At 44.4% G+C, this 16,529-nt stretch overlaps 1 protein-coding gene across 3 annotated transcripts in view; it reads right to left on the bottom strand.

Moving 5' to 3' along the window:
• The window catches only part of Pigk (phosphatidylinositol glycan anchor biosynthesis, class K), an 85,467-nt gene that overhangs the window by 43,194 nt on the left and 25,744 nt on the right, over positions 1–16,529 (bottom strand). For 2 of the 3 annotated variants that reach the window (XM_008761549.3, NM_001011953.1), the window contains exons 4-9: positions 16,390–16,525; positions 14,610–14,721; positions 13,204–13,300; positions 11,556–11,673; positions 11,301–11,411; positions 8,455–8,627 (exon numbers count right to left, since the gene is read on the bottom strand). In XM_008761549.3, the coding sequence (XP_008759771.1) occupies positions 8,455–8,627; positions 11,301–11,411; positions 11,556–11,673; positions 13,204–13,300; positions 14,610–14,721; positions 16,390–16,525 (747 nt within the window). The remainder of the gene's footprint in view (positions 1–8,454; positions 8,628–11,300; positions 11,412–11,555; positions 11,674–13,203; positions 13,301–14,609; positions 14,722–16,389; positions 16,526–16,529) is intronic. The other variant, XM_039102118.2, reaches the window with a different exon arrangement.

Below are 16,529 nucleotides of genomic sequence, written 5' to 3'. Positions count from 1 at the left end.
ATACCTATTGTCCTTGGGTTTGATCTTCTTATTGTTATCTGGATTTCCTGAATGTTTTGGGTTAGAAGCTTTTTGCATTTTGCATTTTGACCGGTTTTTTCAATGTTTTCAATGTATTCTCTGCACCCGATTCTCTTCTATCTCTTGTACTCTGTTGGTGATGCTTGTGTCTATGACTCCTGATCTTTTTATTAGGTTTTCTATCTCCAGGGTTGTCTCCCTTTGTGCTTTCTTTATTGTTTCTATTTCCATTTTTAGATCCTGGATGGTTTTGTTCAATTCACTCACCTGTTTGTTTTCCTGTAATCTTTAAGGGATTTTTGTGTTTCTTCCTTAAGGGCTTCTACTTGTTTACCTGTGTCCTCCTGTATTCCTTTAAGGGAATTATTTATGTCCTTCCTAAAGTCCTTTATCATCATCATGTTATTTTAAATTAAAATCTTACTTTTCCAGTGTAATGTGGTATCCAGGACTTGCTGTGGTGGGAGAACTGGGTTCTGATGATGCCAGTAGTCTTGGTTTCTGTTGCTTATGTTCTTGCACTTGCCTCTGACCATCTGGTTATCTCTAGTGCTACCTGCCCTTGCTGTCTCTGACTAAAGCCTGTCCCTCCTGTGATTCTGGTTGTGTCAGAACTCCTCAGAGTCCAACTGTCTCCATGATCCTGTGACTCTAGGATCCTGGGATCCTGAGATCCTGAGATTCTAGGTGTCAGAGCTTCGGGGAGTCAAGTTGCCTCTGGGATCCTGAACTTGTGGTGTGACCAAGCTCCTGAGATCCTGCTGTGTCAGAGCTCCTGGAAGTCAAGCTTTCTCAGAGTGTTGCGGGAGTTGGTGGGGAGCCAGAGCCCTGGATTTTCTCTTGGCACAGGTGCAAACTGGAAGGAACCCATGCCTCTAGCTGGGCAGGAGTTTATGTTTTCCTGGTTCCTGTGTGGGAGTTCTAGTTGTGCTGGGTGTTGGGAAAGATGTTGTGGCCTCAACTGTAATCTTGAGTGTGTCAGAGCTCCAGTGCTTCTGGGTGTGTCTGATCTCCTGGGAGTTGAGCTTCCTCTGTGATCCTGTGATCCTGGGTGTTTCAGAGTACCTGGGATTTGGGTTCCTTCTCAGTGTTGTAAGAGTGGATGCAGATCTCTCCAAATCTGCTCCGGGTGCAGGCTCAGATCTGAAGGAACCCGAGACATCTGCTGGGTGGGGGTTTCTGCATCCCTGAATCCCTGGGGACCCAGTTACTCTAGGTATTGGGGTAGATGTTGTGGTCCCTCCTGTGATCCTGGGTGTTCCAGAGCACCTGGGAATCAGGCTCTCTCTGGGTGTTGTAGGAGTGGGTACATAGCCAGGGCCCCAGGTCTGCTCCAGGTGCAGGTTCTGACTGAAGCAACCAGTCCCATTTTAAAGCATTCCATAATAATGTTCCTGAGATGAAACGTTAGTGAACTAGTCCTCATTTCATCAAGCTGAACAAAGTCCAATGTATCAGTGGCTATGCAAGAGCACCATGACCAAGGTGACTTACACAAAGGAGGGTTTATTAGGGCAAAGGGTCCCACAGGGACAAAAGTCTGTCAAGACCAAGAAATGTGGCAGAAAGAAGCAGGGCTGCTGATACAGATGTGAAGACTGCTGCCAAACAGACCTTGGGGCCAGAGGGTAACCCAGTCCCTTTCCTCTGCTACAATGCAGCTTATATTAAAATCCTTGCTCTTAATAGCTAAGAGGCTACAATAAGGAGCTAAAAGCTCTAAGCCACAACTTGGATAAAAGTAAAGTAAAATCAGATATACGCATGAAGTCCTGAAGAGCTGTTCTGCTTGTTTCTTGTGTGCGGTGGATAGAACTCAGGCACTGAGTACACTGGACAAGTTCAGCCACTGAGCCACAACCCCCAGACCAAAGTAGTTTCTATTTTTTGTGTATATATGTTGTGTGCATGTATATACACATATGTGTACACATGTGCACATGCATGGGGGTGTGCATGTGTGTACATCTGTGTGTTGTATATGTGTGTACATCCCTTTGCACACAGGCAGAGGACAGAGGAGACCCTGAGTCTCCTGCTGTGTAAGTCTCTGCATATACTCTTGAGACAGTCTCTCACTGAACCTGGAGCATAAGTTTTGTTTTTTTTGCTTTTCTGTTTGTTGTTCCTGTTAGGGTGGCTGACCAACAAGAAGCTAACAATCCCCCTATATCCAAACTCCACACCCACCAAGGGCTGGGGTACAGTTATGCTCAGTCATGAGTGGCTTTTGCTGCGTCCTCTTGCTTGCACAGTGAGCACTTGCCCACTAAACCATCTCTTTCACTCCTAAAATAGTTTCCCAACATCATCTACAGAGGTAAGAATAAGACACATTAACATCAACTCCTGTCAGCTGGGGCAGCTTGTGGAATGGCTGATAAAAATGCACATGAAGCCACAGAGATAGAGGCTAACACACATTGCCCCCACACTGAAGGAAGAGTGAGCAGGACACAGGCGTGTTAAACTGTAAGTATCTCACTGCATGAGAGAGCACGACACAGGAGTGTTGGAGCATTAGACTGTAAGTAGCCCACTGCACGCACCCTCTTCAACCCTCATGCTACTCTAGAGGGGCAAAGGAATCATTGTTTCACAGATAAAATACCTAAGTTTAAAGGAGACTAAAGAACCTGTCTGAAGATGGAAAGCAAGTCACAATTCGATTAGATTAGATCAAAATGAGTCAAGTGCATTCTCGCCATGACTTTCCTGCCGTGCCATGCTGCCTCAGGTGGCTTCGAGCACCAGGACAGGAGATCTGGCAATCAACAGCCTGGAAAACACCTGAGAGCCGGTGGAAGGCTCACTGTGCTCTCAATGTGTAAACTGGGGTTATAGAGCAGTTTAGCAATAGTAAGAGTAAGTCATTCTCACTGTTATCAATTATATCTTGTTCTTGCATCACTTACAGAATGCATACCTAGTGTTTATTTTATAAAGTGAAGCCTTTAATAATCCAATCTACTTTCCCCCCCATTATGTTAAAGATAGTTTATTAAGTAATAACTATTCAAACATTAAGTAATTAACAAACAAATTTGCAAACTAATGTATTAGAAGATGCTAATGTATGGTAATTCCGAGGTATCCTATTGATTTAGCTTTCTTTCGAGTAATATTATATGTTTCTTATGGCAAAAGTATGTGTACACAGAGAAATTCCTAGCATTCTTTTCTGAACTGACAACTCATATCAAAAGTCCTTCTGTCTTCTGCAAGGTGGAGACAGGAGCATCACAGTTTATTTAAAGCTACAGCCTACCTGGACCTCCAGCATTTCGGAAAGGTCTGTTACACGTGTACAAACATGAGCTAATGCTGCCATCTCCTGGTGCAAAGAACCCAGCTCCACCAAGGGGAGCCCCCAAACCTGAACCGATTAGCTGGCACTAACAACAGCAGGGCAGATCATTAAGTAAGAGGAAGCAGCTGACAACGCTGTGATCCGCTCTCTCCAGGCAGCGCTCAGGCCAAGCACTCAGCTGCCTGTGAAGCTGACTCTTGCTTTATACTTTATGAACAAACACAAGCCACAGGAATCAGGGCAGGAGACGGGAAGAGCTCAGGCCCCTCTCTCAGGTTAGCAACTGGTGAAGGCGCAGGGTTTGAATCCAGGAACTGACTCAGAGTGGCTGTTACACTGTCAAGTTCCCCACAGCATGCAGGACAATTGTGATGCAAGCGTAACCGACTGGGATGAAGACGGCCATAATTAACAGACAATGCAGAGTGTCAGGGAGCAGAGACAAAGGTCTGAAAGGAGCCTTAGCCATCTTGTGATGGAATCAGACATTCACCCTCGAGCACCCCACAGACAGATAGTGATGTGTAAACACCATTTTCAGACTGAACATGATTTCAAATTCTAAGGTCTGTCATTTGTGGTTTTAAGAACAGTTTGCTGTGATGTATTTTGAAATGTCAATCAACATTAACTGGAGTCTGTAGCTCTGGCATGCATGGCATTGGCCACTCCACTTAAGCATGTTGAATTCCTCTGAAGAGGCACAGTAAGGCCTGGGGTTGCACTCTTCACACACTGCCATCCCCCAAGTCCCAAAGCAACCCCACATGTGCTTCAGCATTCCAGAGGCAGCAAAAGAAACTACAAAAGAGTTTACAAAATGATCAGTGCATTCCAAATTTTGTTGATAAAATGGGTTGCTTCCTCACTTGTTGTTTTATAAGTCAAATAACCACCCAGTTCCTCAAGTTCCATCTGAACAGAGTCTGAGGTGACTAGAGTGGCACACTGTCATGAGATAACAACCAGAAGGCCAAGCACGGTGCCGAGGGTAAGAGGAATACGGCGATGCAAATCCATTAGCCACTCTGAAATACAACAGTATGCAGAAGTCAGGGACAAACCTCCCTGTGACTGCAACACCCCACTCCTCCTGTGCCTCAGGCTTCCCAGGCTCACCCACTTACTACAAGCAGGACTAGAGCAATAGAGTAACCACAGATTTCATAATACTCAGGATGAATTTCAGCCAATGCTCAGATGGCTTCATGAAATACACGCCCTATCTCCTGAGTTCATTCCTAGTAAATAATACACATTCGCTGAAATGCTTGCAGTGACTTACAGGCACTGTAGTCCTCTTGTAAGCACTGAAATCAAGCTGTCAGCCTATCTGGTCAAAAGAGGCATCTGGCTGGAGTTTCTGATGGGGTTTGGTTCAGCATAGCATCAGCAGTCAATCTGATCCCCAAACAAGGGAACATTAAAAAAATAAATTATAAACGAACATGCCGAAGATAACTATTCAAATAATTGCTGGGATGTGTAAGACGATTATACAACCCAATGTTGCTAGCCATTTTCCCCAAACTAGTAGAGTCAAGCCAATCGCAATCAAAATCCCAATGGGCTCTCTTTAGAAAACTAACAAGCTGTCTAGGGCTCATGTCCTACTCAACCCTCACCTCAAGTCCTACTCACAAATTAACTGGAAGTGGATCAGGGGCTCAAGCATAAGATCTGAAGCGATAAACTTCTAGAAGCCTCTGTGACTTCAGGTTAGGCAAAGGATGACTCCCAGAGGACACTAAACATGGAGAGAGTTGGCCAACCAACTGTAAGCCTCTAAAATGAAAGGTAAGCCAAAGGCTGAAGAAAACAATTTGGGATCCACGTATCTGAAAAAGAACTTGTATCCAGAACATACAGAGACCTGCCATCATTGAATGAGGGAACAAATCAATATTCTGAAAATGAGCAAAAGATTTCGAAAGTTCCTCTCCACGTATGGATGACCAGTAAATAAAATTACATGCAGTATCTTTCCCTGTTAAACATGCACATTAAAGCTGCCATGAGCTCCTACCCCTAGAATTCCTAGAGCCACTCTGAGGGAGCGAGCACGGAGGCAGAGTGAGTTTCTGTGCTCTATGAAGGGACAGCTGCTTTGGAAACAGCTTACAAGGTCTCACGAAGGTAAGCCAGCACTGCCACACTCAGATATTGCTCATATTAAAAGAAATCCTAACATGTGTGTGTACATACTCACGACATTTTTTTCTAAATTATTTCTAAAATCTGCAGTGGGGAGAAATGGCCTCAGTTAGTAAAGGGACAATTTGTAGGATAAGCAGCCAAAGTCTACTTCCGAGGCCAAGGTGCTGCTGAGACACCAACACCAATGTAAACTACCCAAGGGGCAGAGGCCACATTCACAGAGCGCTGCAAGCCGTGCTCCGTGGACATGTTGGTCTATCCATGTACACAGCAAACTGTGGACGCAGCAAACAGGGCATCCAATTACACTGGTGAGAGTTTAGTCATAAAGTCCTTGACAGGACAGACTGAAATGGTTACTCAACTGTATATATTTGTCAGAATTCTGAAATGTACATTAAAAGGCATTCTATTTAAGCCAATTATCCTTTGTTTAAAGATATTTTTATTCTTTGAAGGTTTCATACAATGTATCTTTTTGTTGTGTTGTTTTGTTTGTTTTTTCGAGACAAGGTTTCTCTGTGGAGCTCTGGCTGTCCTGGAACCGACTCTGTAGACCAAGTTGGCCTTAAACTTAGAAATCCACCTGCCTCTACCTCCTAAATATTGGGATAAATGGAACATGCCACACTGTTCGACTACAATGTCCCTTTTTAATGAAAACATAAAGCTCTGATCAACATACTAGTTGTGTGGAGGAATTAACCGAGTCAAGGAGCAATCTGTACTCTTCTGCTCACCGGGGCTTGCCTAAGTTCCAGAAAACACCTAAGAGTTCTGTTTCCTACAGCTGCTTCAGTTGGTGTTACATACCAACAGTTTCATTCTACATGATTAAGATACTAAGTGTTAAGTTACTGCACAAAAATATAAAACAGCCCATCTGAACCAATATACTGCATTGTTTCCATTGCGTGAGAATGTTTTTTAAAATGTAACTAGTATTTTTAGTAAGACTATATTAATACGGCTGGCCTAAGATCTGAAACAATAAATAACAGGTAACCAAAAATTACCTTCACAAAATGTGTTCTGTGGTATGTATTTTTGGTGGATAACTTTTCTCTATATAAACTGTCATTCATATCTGCATGTGAACAGCACCTGCACACACGAGACAACACCTGTTCATACATGTGAACAGCACCTGCACACATGAGATAACACCTGTTCATACATGTAAAAGCTCCTAGATCAGATAGAAATGAACTTCTCATGATGACTGATTAAAGGAATGAGCAATGCTTCTGAGAGCGATCTCGCCATGTTGCACAGGACATCTAATTCTTGAGTGCAGTCTTCCTAGATGAACCTTCAAATAGTCAGAGGGACACCAGGGCATAACACTACCTACTCACACTCTGTTTATACCAGTCATCATAGTATCACCAAGTGAATGGCAATTTCCTAAATAAAATGTATTTGCAAACACTAGAGGGCGCTCTAAGACAACAGGCCTTGGTGTGCAGCTGTAAAACTTAATTTTATTGATGAAGCTGAAAAATGCATGCCGAAAGGGACCGGATATAGATCTCTCCCCGGGAAAGGGAATAACATTTGAAATGTAAGTAAAGAAATACATCTAATTTAAAAGAACACTTAAAAAATTAAAAATAAATAAATCTAAAAAAAAAACCTAAAAAAAAAAAAAACAAAACTTAATTTTATTCCCAAATATAAACTGAGACAATTGTCAGCACTAAGAATTTTGCTTCCAGACAAATACATTTAAAAGACTAAAGAGTCAGAAATGCATTCTTCCAGAGTATACAGCAGACTACTCCCATGTCACTGCAGTCCTCCTCGGCCTCCCTATAATGCAGTTCAGTGTCTAGACAGGAGATAAGAACGAAAACCTAACAATGCCCTTGTCTCTAAGACACATTACATCAGTGTTCAGGCAGCTAAAGGGGAGTTAGGCTTGAGGTCAAGGGAAATTATAAAACTCATCTGTTAGGAGATGAATGGCTAAACGTACTGAATTACAGTTTGGTTTATTAAAGTACTAAAGTATAGTTTGGCAATTTTTCATAGGTAATTTTAAAGCTATTGTGGTTTTTCTCATTTTTTCTTTTCTATTATTTTTTGCATATTACTTTACATCCTGCTCATTGCCCCCATCCCGGTCACCCTCTCCCGCAATCCTCCCTGCCTGCTTCCCCTTCTCTGAGTGGGTGGGGGCCTCCCTGGGTAACCCCTACCCTGGCACATCAAGTCTCCGTGAGGCAGACAAGGCAGCCCAGCTAGAGGAACATATCCCACAGACAGGCGACAGCTTGGGAAACAAAGCTATTGTGTAAAAGGAGAAGACATTGTTATTTCTAGCGCTCCTATCGGCTGCCTTCACAGTTTCACAGGCCAACAGCCATAAGAAATTGGAAAAGAAAAGATAAAATAAAGTAAGGCTTTGAATTCTAAAACAAGAAATGAGATCCTCCCTAGCTCTTCACAGGAAAGATTTTTCCTAGAATTTAATTTATTTCTGTTAATTGAGGACTGCGACTATAGACACTTGAAATAGTGCACGCTGCCACTGGTGATCCAGCGAGGAGCTGGAGTTTGAGCAGCCCACACTTCAGGCAGTGCTGAGGTAAAGATGCACTGCTACAGTGCCCACAGAAGTCCTGTCATCTAAACCGTGCTCTCACCTCACCAGGCATTTCCCTTTCAAAAGTAATTACTGAAAAAAAACCTGAGCATTATAAATATCTCAAACCCCCAACTGCAGCCAATTCCCCTCAGTCTCTCTCACACATACACATGGACACCACTGCCCTACACAGCGACCTCTGGCTTGTGCCCTTTCCCCCCATCACTAACCAATTACTAAAAGTCTCAACGGCAAAATAGGGTTGAATGGCAGACTGTTGTGGAGAGCTCAAGATGGCGAAGAAACAAAACTAGTTACAAACGCCACCCTCTGCCCTTAGATCTGTCTCTAAAACTTCTACCCAAATAGAAACTACCTGCTGTCCACGACTTGTGAATCCCACTGCAAACTGATCGTCTCTGTCGTGATTTCCACCTTCCGCACGCTTCCGAAGAAATCGGTTATCAGGACCTTTTTAGGATCTCGCTGGAAAAGGTCAGTACGATGTCCAGGGGTAGACACACAGAGGCTTTTGGGACACACTTGAAACTGAAAATAATAACAAAACAGTAGGGACCATGACAAACACATACACAAGCACCTTTAAATCCAGTAAGTCTGCCAACCTATAGATACACACGGCTTCTAAAGACTAGCATCTTGTTCCTCTGTAGTACCTGACATTCTAATAAAGCCACAGCTATGAGAGGATGCTATAAGAAACCTGGCCAGAACCCCGTCAGAAGGGTTAACTCTGACATGACAGGCAGTAAGCAAAATGTGGTCCAATATGCAGAAAGGCCCAGAGACTCCAGGGACGTCAAGTATGGCCGCCTACAGCATACCCCTTGCTGTTTCCGTGAAGCTATGTCCCACGTTCTATGCCAACTAACTTACTTTAACCACTTTAATTAACCACAGTGGAAATGAGCCAAAGTTACCTCCAAGACACCCAGATGAAAACCATGACTTCTGCACTCACAGATGTCAGAATAAAATCTGTGTTAATTTTCCCGTGACATTCAACAGTGAATTACCAAGGACAGAACATCCTCACTCACTGTGAAAAGCGGGAGTGTTTACTAACGTTGACACAGTACCTCCCTGAAGAGGGCCTGAGGTGTAGACTCTAAACAGGCAACAGCTGTCACCAATGGCATGGTGCATGTTCAGGTGACCAGCTCTTCTAACTTTGCTCTATAGACCCCAGCACAGTCCTATGACTACAGTCCCTTTCAGCAAGCTTTACTCTGCATCTCTAGCCAATAGAAGACAATATGACTCAGAGGCATAGCAAACCGCTTTACCTATAAATACTTATTGATCATTTATAGATCAGTGTTTTTGTTCCTTTTTGGGGTTAGGGGGTGTCCCTTAAACAGGATCTCTCTACATGGCCCTGGCTGTCCCAGATCTACTCTGTAAACCAAGCTGATGTCAAACTCACGGAGATCTGCCTGCCTCCGTCTCATTAGTCCTGGGATTAAGGGTGTGTGCCACCACGCCCAGCACTTACAGATTATTCTTATTGAAAGACACTAAAATAATCATCAATGCATTTTCCAATGCAAGCAAGAAACCAAGGTAAGATATTAGTAAGCTATGTGGATGGATGGGTGGATGGGTTATATGATAGATACATGACAGATGATTGATAGATTTTATGTATATAATACTATAATCAATTAAAATAATTACTTCTCATAGAATTTCAATGTTTTAAATTCATTAGACATCAACAATACATATTTTAAACTTTTGAGGTGGCATGCCATGCACTGCAAACACTGAGAATCGACTTATAAAACAAGGCATTATAAACCAGGGGATGCTGCGTTCTACTTAGGCTCAGAGTAAATGTGTGTCTCATTCCTCCATGAGACAAACGGCCACGGGAGCTGCTGTGCTCAGGGTGAGTATCCTTTTCATCCCTCTCCAGTTCTGTAATAGCAGAGGGTCTGAGGGAAAAGCATGTTTTCATAAGGGAGAAAAATAAGATGGTGCCTTTTTCTATTTAGAAATGAAATTAGCATTATTAAAAATTTGTTTTAATATTCAAGTCCCTATCAGGAGTTAACAGGCATCAAAATACATAATCTTCAAATTGGTGCTAGCAAGCACTCCTACTGTAGTTGGCAGCCAACAGCAGGAGCTCTCGGAATTTGGCAGGACTCTTTCAATACTGAAAACCCACTCAAAATGGTTCTGCTCAATTGGATCCTAGTGCAGAGCTGCTGAGGTGAGGGGAAGGCAGAGCCATATGCCTGGTCACTGGGTTCCTAACACCCAGGAAGGAACACACAGTGTCTGCCCCATGCGTCAGGCACAGTCAGCCACAGTGCGAGCAGCACACGGGCACTGAGAGGGTTGAGCAAGAGGACCCGACCAGTGCGTGAGGGTGAATGACCCAGTGCAAGCAGCCGCAAAGAGCGACGTTATCACATAACCACCGGCTGCAGCTTCTCGCTGTGCCAACTCAACAACAATCCCAAGCTTCTGTGAAGGGAATGGCACAATCGACAGGAGAGATGGGATATTTTAATCCAATCCAAGTTATACCAGAAAATTATAGGCCACAAAAATCTATGTAAGGTAAAGACTCGCTTCCAAGAGCTTCACATTAAATGACCAAGACTTCACTCAATGCCTTCGATCAGTCTGTGGTAAATGTTAAAAAGGAGAAATTAAGTTCTACGGAAGCTCTGAAAAGGTAAAACACATCTTAAGAAAAGCTCAGGCGGCTTTCCTGGCAGAGTATCACCTGACTTAACGCACTCAGGATGTGCGGAACTTCAAAAGGTAAAGCAATCATTTTAAACAAACACCTTGTAGGCGAGAGAAAAAAATACGAAATGACAGTCAAGTGCCTCAGGAACAGAAGTTGCCCGGGCTGAAGTTTGTGCCCCTGCATGCTAAAGGACACACTGGGAAACAAGATGGCCCAGCAGGTACAGGCACATGCCACCAAACCTGACAACCTGAGTTCCACCCCCAAAATCCACATGGCAGAAGGACAGAACCACTGACTCCTGCAAGTTGTCCTCTGGCCTCACATACACACATGCACACCACACAAGCATGATTTTGATAAATTAAAAGCAGTTTAAAAGGCCACATCATGATGCTAAGACAGCACCCATGGGGTCCTGGAAAGAACAGACCTCACGCACCCCATTACAGTCAGCATGCCCACGTGTTGTAATCAAATCAACAGATACTTACAAGGTCATTCATGTTAGTTTGGCTAGCTGGATTAATCTCTTCCAAAAATTCCAAGACATAGAATGTGTACCTGTCCATAAGGTGGACGCCAATTGCGGGGTCGGGCTGGTGCTGTGAGTGTGAAGCAGAGTCAGCGTCAGTAAGATCACCTTAAGGAATGGTTCAGTACACAGTGTCCTGCTTTCAACGTCTAAGACTAGCACGCATGTCCATAAAACCTATCACGTGGTTTGAGAACCAGGGGAGAATACGTACCGACAGGGAATCCTCGCCCACTTGGCTACTCGCCAAGGCCATGATGTTAGGAGAGTAAAACCGCTCATACATGGACGCGCCCTGGCAAGTGTCGATAATGAACAGCAGCTCGTTGTAGCTGAAAGAGAAGTGCCCAAGGCTGTGAGGTGGATCGTGCTGTAACGACGCTAACATTTCTCCAATAATTCAAAAAGCTAAGTCTGAGCCGTCTCATTAGCTAAAAGTTGAAAGAAAAATCCTACACATGACAACATTCAAACAAGGAGCAGCGGCCTCCTCCCAGAGCAGGGGTCCCTCCCGAGCAGCGGCCTCCTCCCAGGGCAGGGGTCCCCTCCCGAGCAGCGGCTGTCATTTGTTTTCCTTCTTCTCTTTGCCACGTGTCTCAGAACTCTGACAGACAGCTAAGAACCGCCTGGCACACAGGTTTTCTTGGACATGTCACACATACATGCAGAGATGTAACTCATGAACACGGATGCGTGTATACATCCGGCTGGTACGCACATCTCATACATAAGCTATGTACAACTGGAAGGAAAGAACACAGAATCACAGGAGTGAGGCGAGCACAGCTGACGCACTGGGACACACTGGACGGACACGGTATCCAAGCCACTGCTGCCGTCAGGACAACTTGCAGTGTCTGCTTTGACCAACAGTCCCACAGCCCATCAGAGGGAAAGCACAGTGGCTGAGTAGCTTCATCCGTGGTGGCAGGAGCTTGTGACATACTCACACCTCTGTGGTTCAGAACCTGAAAGCTCTGGCGAGATCAAAATCCTGCCGTGACACTCACAGTCCACCCGAGTGCTCTTTCTGTTAGCTCGGCCACAGTCCCCAGGGCTCCCCAGCCTCTCATACAGCTGGGAACCACGTGTTGTAAAATGAGCCTTAGGAAGACCTTCCACCCCAACCCTCCTAGGCTCATGGCTCTGGCTTCCTGTCTCCCTTCTTCACCCTCCCAAGCCAGCCACGAGCTGCAGCCACTAACAAGAGAATCACTCGGGTCACTGGGTCTTCCTTACAACAGTGGGCTGTCCCTTCCAGAACTGCAGTCCCCCGAAGATGCTCGCACCAAAGAAGCTCACTGAGAGGCCTGGTCACTGCTGTGCTGTGCTGCTCTGACTGTGGCAGTGACCTAGAATCTGGAGGTGTTGGCTAGAGAAGGCCCACGGTGCTACAGGCAGACCTTAGTGAGCAACAGGCCGACAGGAGCGTGGGCAGGAAAGCCTGGGTTCATCAGGTCACAGACGACACCAGGAACAGGACTTGAGATGTTCCTTCTGTATTCTGGCAAAGAATCTGGCTACACTTTGCCTATGCTCTGAAGCTCTAAGTGAGACTGAATTCAACCATGATGAACTAATTCAGTGGCGCACAGCCCTACCTTCAGCTGCTCAGGAAGCTGTCGCAGGGATGTCCTGGGTTTAAGGGCAGCCTGCGCTGCACAGTGAGTCTCCCACCAGAAACGTTTCCCACAGGAACTGTTCATATTAGCTTATCTTGGAAAAAGAGGTCATTTGTTTGGGACTGGGTATGCAGCCCAGGGCAGAGCACCTGTCCAGCGTGCACAACCTCGGTCAGCCCTGATGCTGGGGGAGGAGAGAGGGGAAGTTAAAGATAAAGTGAGGAGGCGCTCGCCACTCACCGTCTTTTCTGCCACATCTGTTCAAACGCATCTGCAAGTTCTATGTTAGTGATTTCTTCAGAATCTTGGAATTTCAAAAAACCGTTTCCTCCATGACCTTACAGAAAGCCAAAAAGACAATACTGATGTATTCCCTAATGCATATAGAAATGCACACAGTACAAATGCTGACATACATATTCCCTAAGGCACACAGAACCACATACGGTACAAACGCATCCACATAGAAACACTTAGATTATTTGCTGTGATGCTTTAATAATACTTCCTTAACAAAAATGTGGGCTAGAAAGCAGATTTAATTTTTCACTCCAGCTTAAAACAGAATGCATAAGAACAGTACATACAGTTTCTTTAAGTGTTTTTCTATCATTCAGTTGCATAAATCCACTGGCCCCCATAATATTCTGAAATTAATTTCACTCATGAAAATGTTTCACATTTTGGTGACAAAGAAGCTAAAACACTGACTGACTAGTCCCTGATGCACTCTTCATTCAGTGTGGCTCTCAACTAGAAACTGGCGGTTTTATCCCTGACCATTGAACATAGTCCATTAGCGGGTCGGGGGCGGGTGGTGATATGAAACAGCCAGTGTGTCTGGACTCAGACCCTAGCTGTGCCGCTTACAAGCTGTGCTATTTTAGGTAAATCACTTAATCTCTGCCTCATTCTCCTCAGCCATAAAGTGAGAGCATGGCCGGCTCGCACAGCCCCTGTGCAGATTAGAAAAGCAGCATCCTCTGAACAGTGAGGGAGGGAGAAGCCTATTCTAGTGACTTGAGAGGTTGGTGACTAAGCTTTTGTGAGGAAAAGTGTATTTCTCCTTCTCGTGAGACACCCTGCAGCAAGGCACACGAGTCAGTCAAAGCACACCAGACGTCAGCTACCACGCACACCAGGCCAAGAGAATGACCATAGATGGCGGCTCTGGGTATGAATACCAAATACACCAGGCTGCCTAAAGATGAAACGCATTGGCAGAGGCAGTAATCTAAGACAGTTCACGGTGTACAGAAAGCCTCAAAAATAGTGGCTTTATCATTTTATTATCACAATTATCAGTTATTCCACTGGGTTGCAGACTCTGTGTTAGAACTGCTGGGATTTCCTTCATGTCTAGAGTTAGTTCTAAAGAATGGCAACAAAGCAAGAAAATAAAATGTAAAGTCTGTGAATCCTGCAGTTTAGTACATTACCTGAAACTAACCTACAAATTGTACCATCCAGGAAATAGGCCCACCATACAGCTTCACAAACCCCACCCTGGACCAAAACAAAGACACCAGGCCACTGCACAGCACAGTACTTTAACCAAAGGTCATTCTTACTTTAGCGTGTGTTCACCACTTCCCATTTGATCATGTTTCAATATAATCTACTAGGAGCTCTAAACTCTGGAGTACCTGTCATATAAATGAGGATATTGCTTCTGTCGTCGGAGAGAAGACGCTTTGAACGAGGGGTGCTGGGTGGAACCCTCCCAGTTAATACCCGTAAAAAGTTCTCCACGGTCACCTAAAAGAAATTATTTTTTTAAAAAAGAGCAATCAGACAAACTCTGATGAACCTGAAGATATGAAAAATATCCCTATCTATAGATTACTCAGTGTAGATTGAAAATAAAACTGAAAACAAATCATGTGCAATCGAGACTGGATTAACTAAAGCTGAGCAGGCCCCTCTGCACGCCTCCGCCTGGGGCTGGGTGTGTGGCCCCGTGTGGGGGTGGGGAGGAGACTGGGGCTAGAGAAGGGAACGTCAAGGCCAGACTGGGCTACACAGAAAGACACAGTGGAAAGAAAAGCCTTAGAACTAAACACTAACAAGGAAAAGCTACGTTGGAGCAAAATAATTTAATTCTCAATTTCGAATTTTAAATACTATGTGTTAAAAATTGATCCAAATTTACTGACTTATTTATACAAGCAACTCTCTCAGAGGACACACAATACAAACACTTGTAAAGGACACCATACAGCTAATTTGTGGCACTACTCAGTCAATGTCGGGTTGGCCACACAGGAGGACATGGCACCTGGTTGCACTGTTGCACTTAGATTTCTATCAGCTTATCCTCAACTTATAAAACACATTTTACACAGATCTGCCCTATTTGAAGTTTCTAGGCCTTTGGGACTCTTTGAAGGTGTATTCAAAGTTGTAGGGGAAAAAATACTAATTTAAAGTTAACAGTTGAGTCATATATCATCGATCATTTAAAATTTAATTTAAAAAGAAATATCCATTCCGTTTTTTCAATGTTTTTCTTTAGACTGTAAGTGGGAAGCATGCATGGACATACATGCACAGCTGTTTACATACATGCATACACATGTACGTAAGCTGTTCAGAGCTCAGCAGGATGCTGAGGGCTTTAATAGGATCTCTTACTGGCTAACAAGGGAGCGTTTTTACATTTTCAAGTGACCAAAGAAGGAGCTGAGCATTCATTCGCATCAGTCTGCAGCTGTACCCTGAGTTCTCGCTAGCCTAAGACACACAGGAACAGGATGAGTCCTTAAAGGGCTCACAGCCGGAGACAGGCGCGCTCTAACAACTGACGTGAGAGCTCTGCACACAGGAGACAGTCTCCCACTCTCAGGGGCCCAGTGAAAAGGAAGTGGTATCTAAGATGGCTTCAGAATCTAAGCAGGGTTGAACTGAAAAACTAAGTTTCTAAGGAAGAAGAGAGGGTATATTGCCACTCTTAGTATGCAAGTTACTTTTAACGGGGTGACTAGACAACGGTGGAGCTTATTTAAGGTGATTTCATGTCAAACAGGTGAGCCTACCCTTCACCCCACAGCACAAACTGTCATCTACGAAGTAATGCCTGAGAACCGTGAAATAGAGTTAAAAAAAAAAAATCACAAGAGTCTTGTAATGCTTCTCTAAGTTTACAATCTTGTGTTCGGTTATGTTCATAGATATTCTGGGGCACATAAGGCCCACGGGGCAGACTGTCCTTGTTTATCCACAACTAATATGCCAAATGAAAATACTGAAGCTCAGACTGTAGATCAAGTATGAAAACCCAACCTCTCCTGTTACAGTCAACACAACTGTCCTGGCCAACTTTATGCATTCATTCATCCAAAAGCTGACTAGATCCACAGGAGCTCAACATCAACTAACTGGAGTTTAAAGATGGCCGCCACACTTCCAAAGCTTCTGACGACGAACCTCATAGCTTCTGTAGTCCACTTCCACGTCGTCCCCATACACATTGAGCTCCATGTTCTTGTGGCTGAACACTGTGGCTGGCTTGGGGTTCCGAGCATTGCACGCCATGTCATCAGCAAGCATAAGGACAATGTGACTGG

This window comes from Rattus norvegicus, chromosome 2, assembly GCF_036323735.1.
Source record: "Rattus norvegicus strain BN/NHsdMcwi chromosome 2, GRCr8, whole genome shotgun sequence".
NCBI classification, from domain to species: Eukaryota; Metazoa; Chordata; class Mammalia; order Rodentia; family Muridae; genus Rattus; species Rattus norvegicus.
This window is presented reverse-complemented; position numbering and strand designations above follow the sequence as displayed.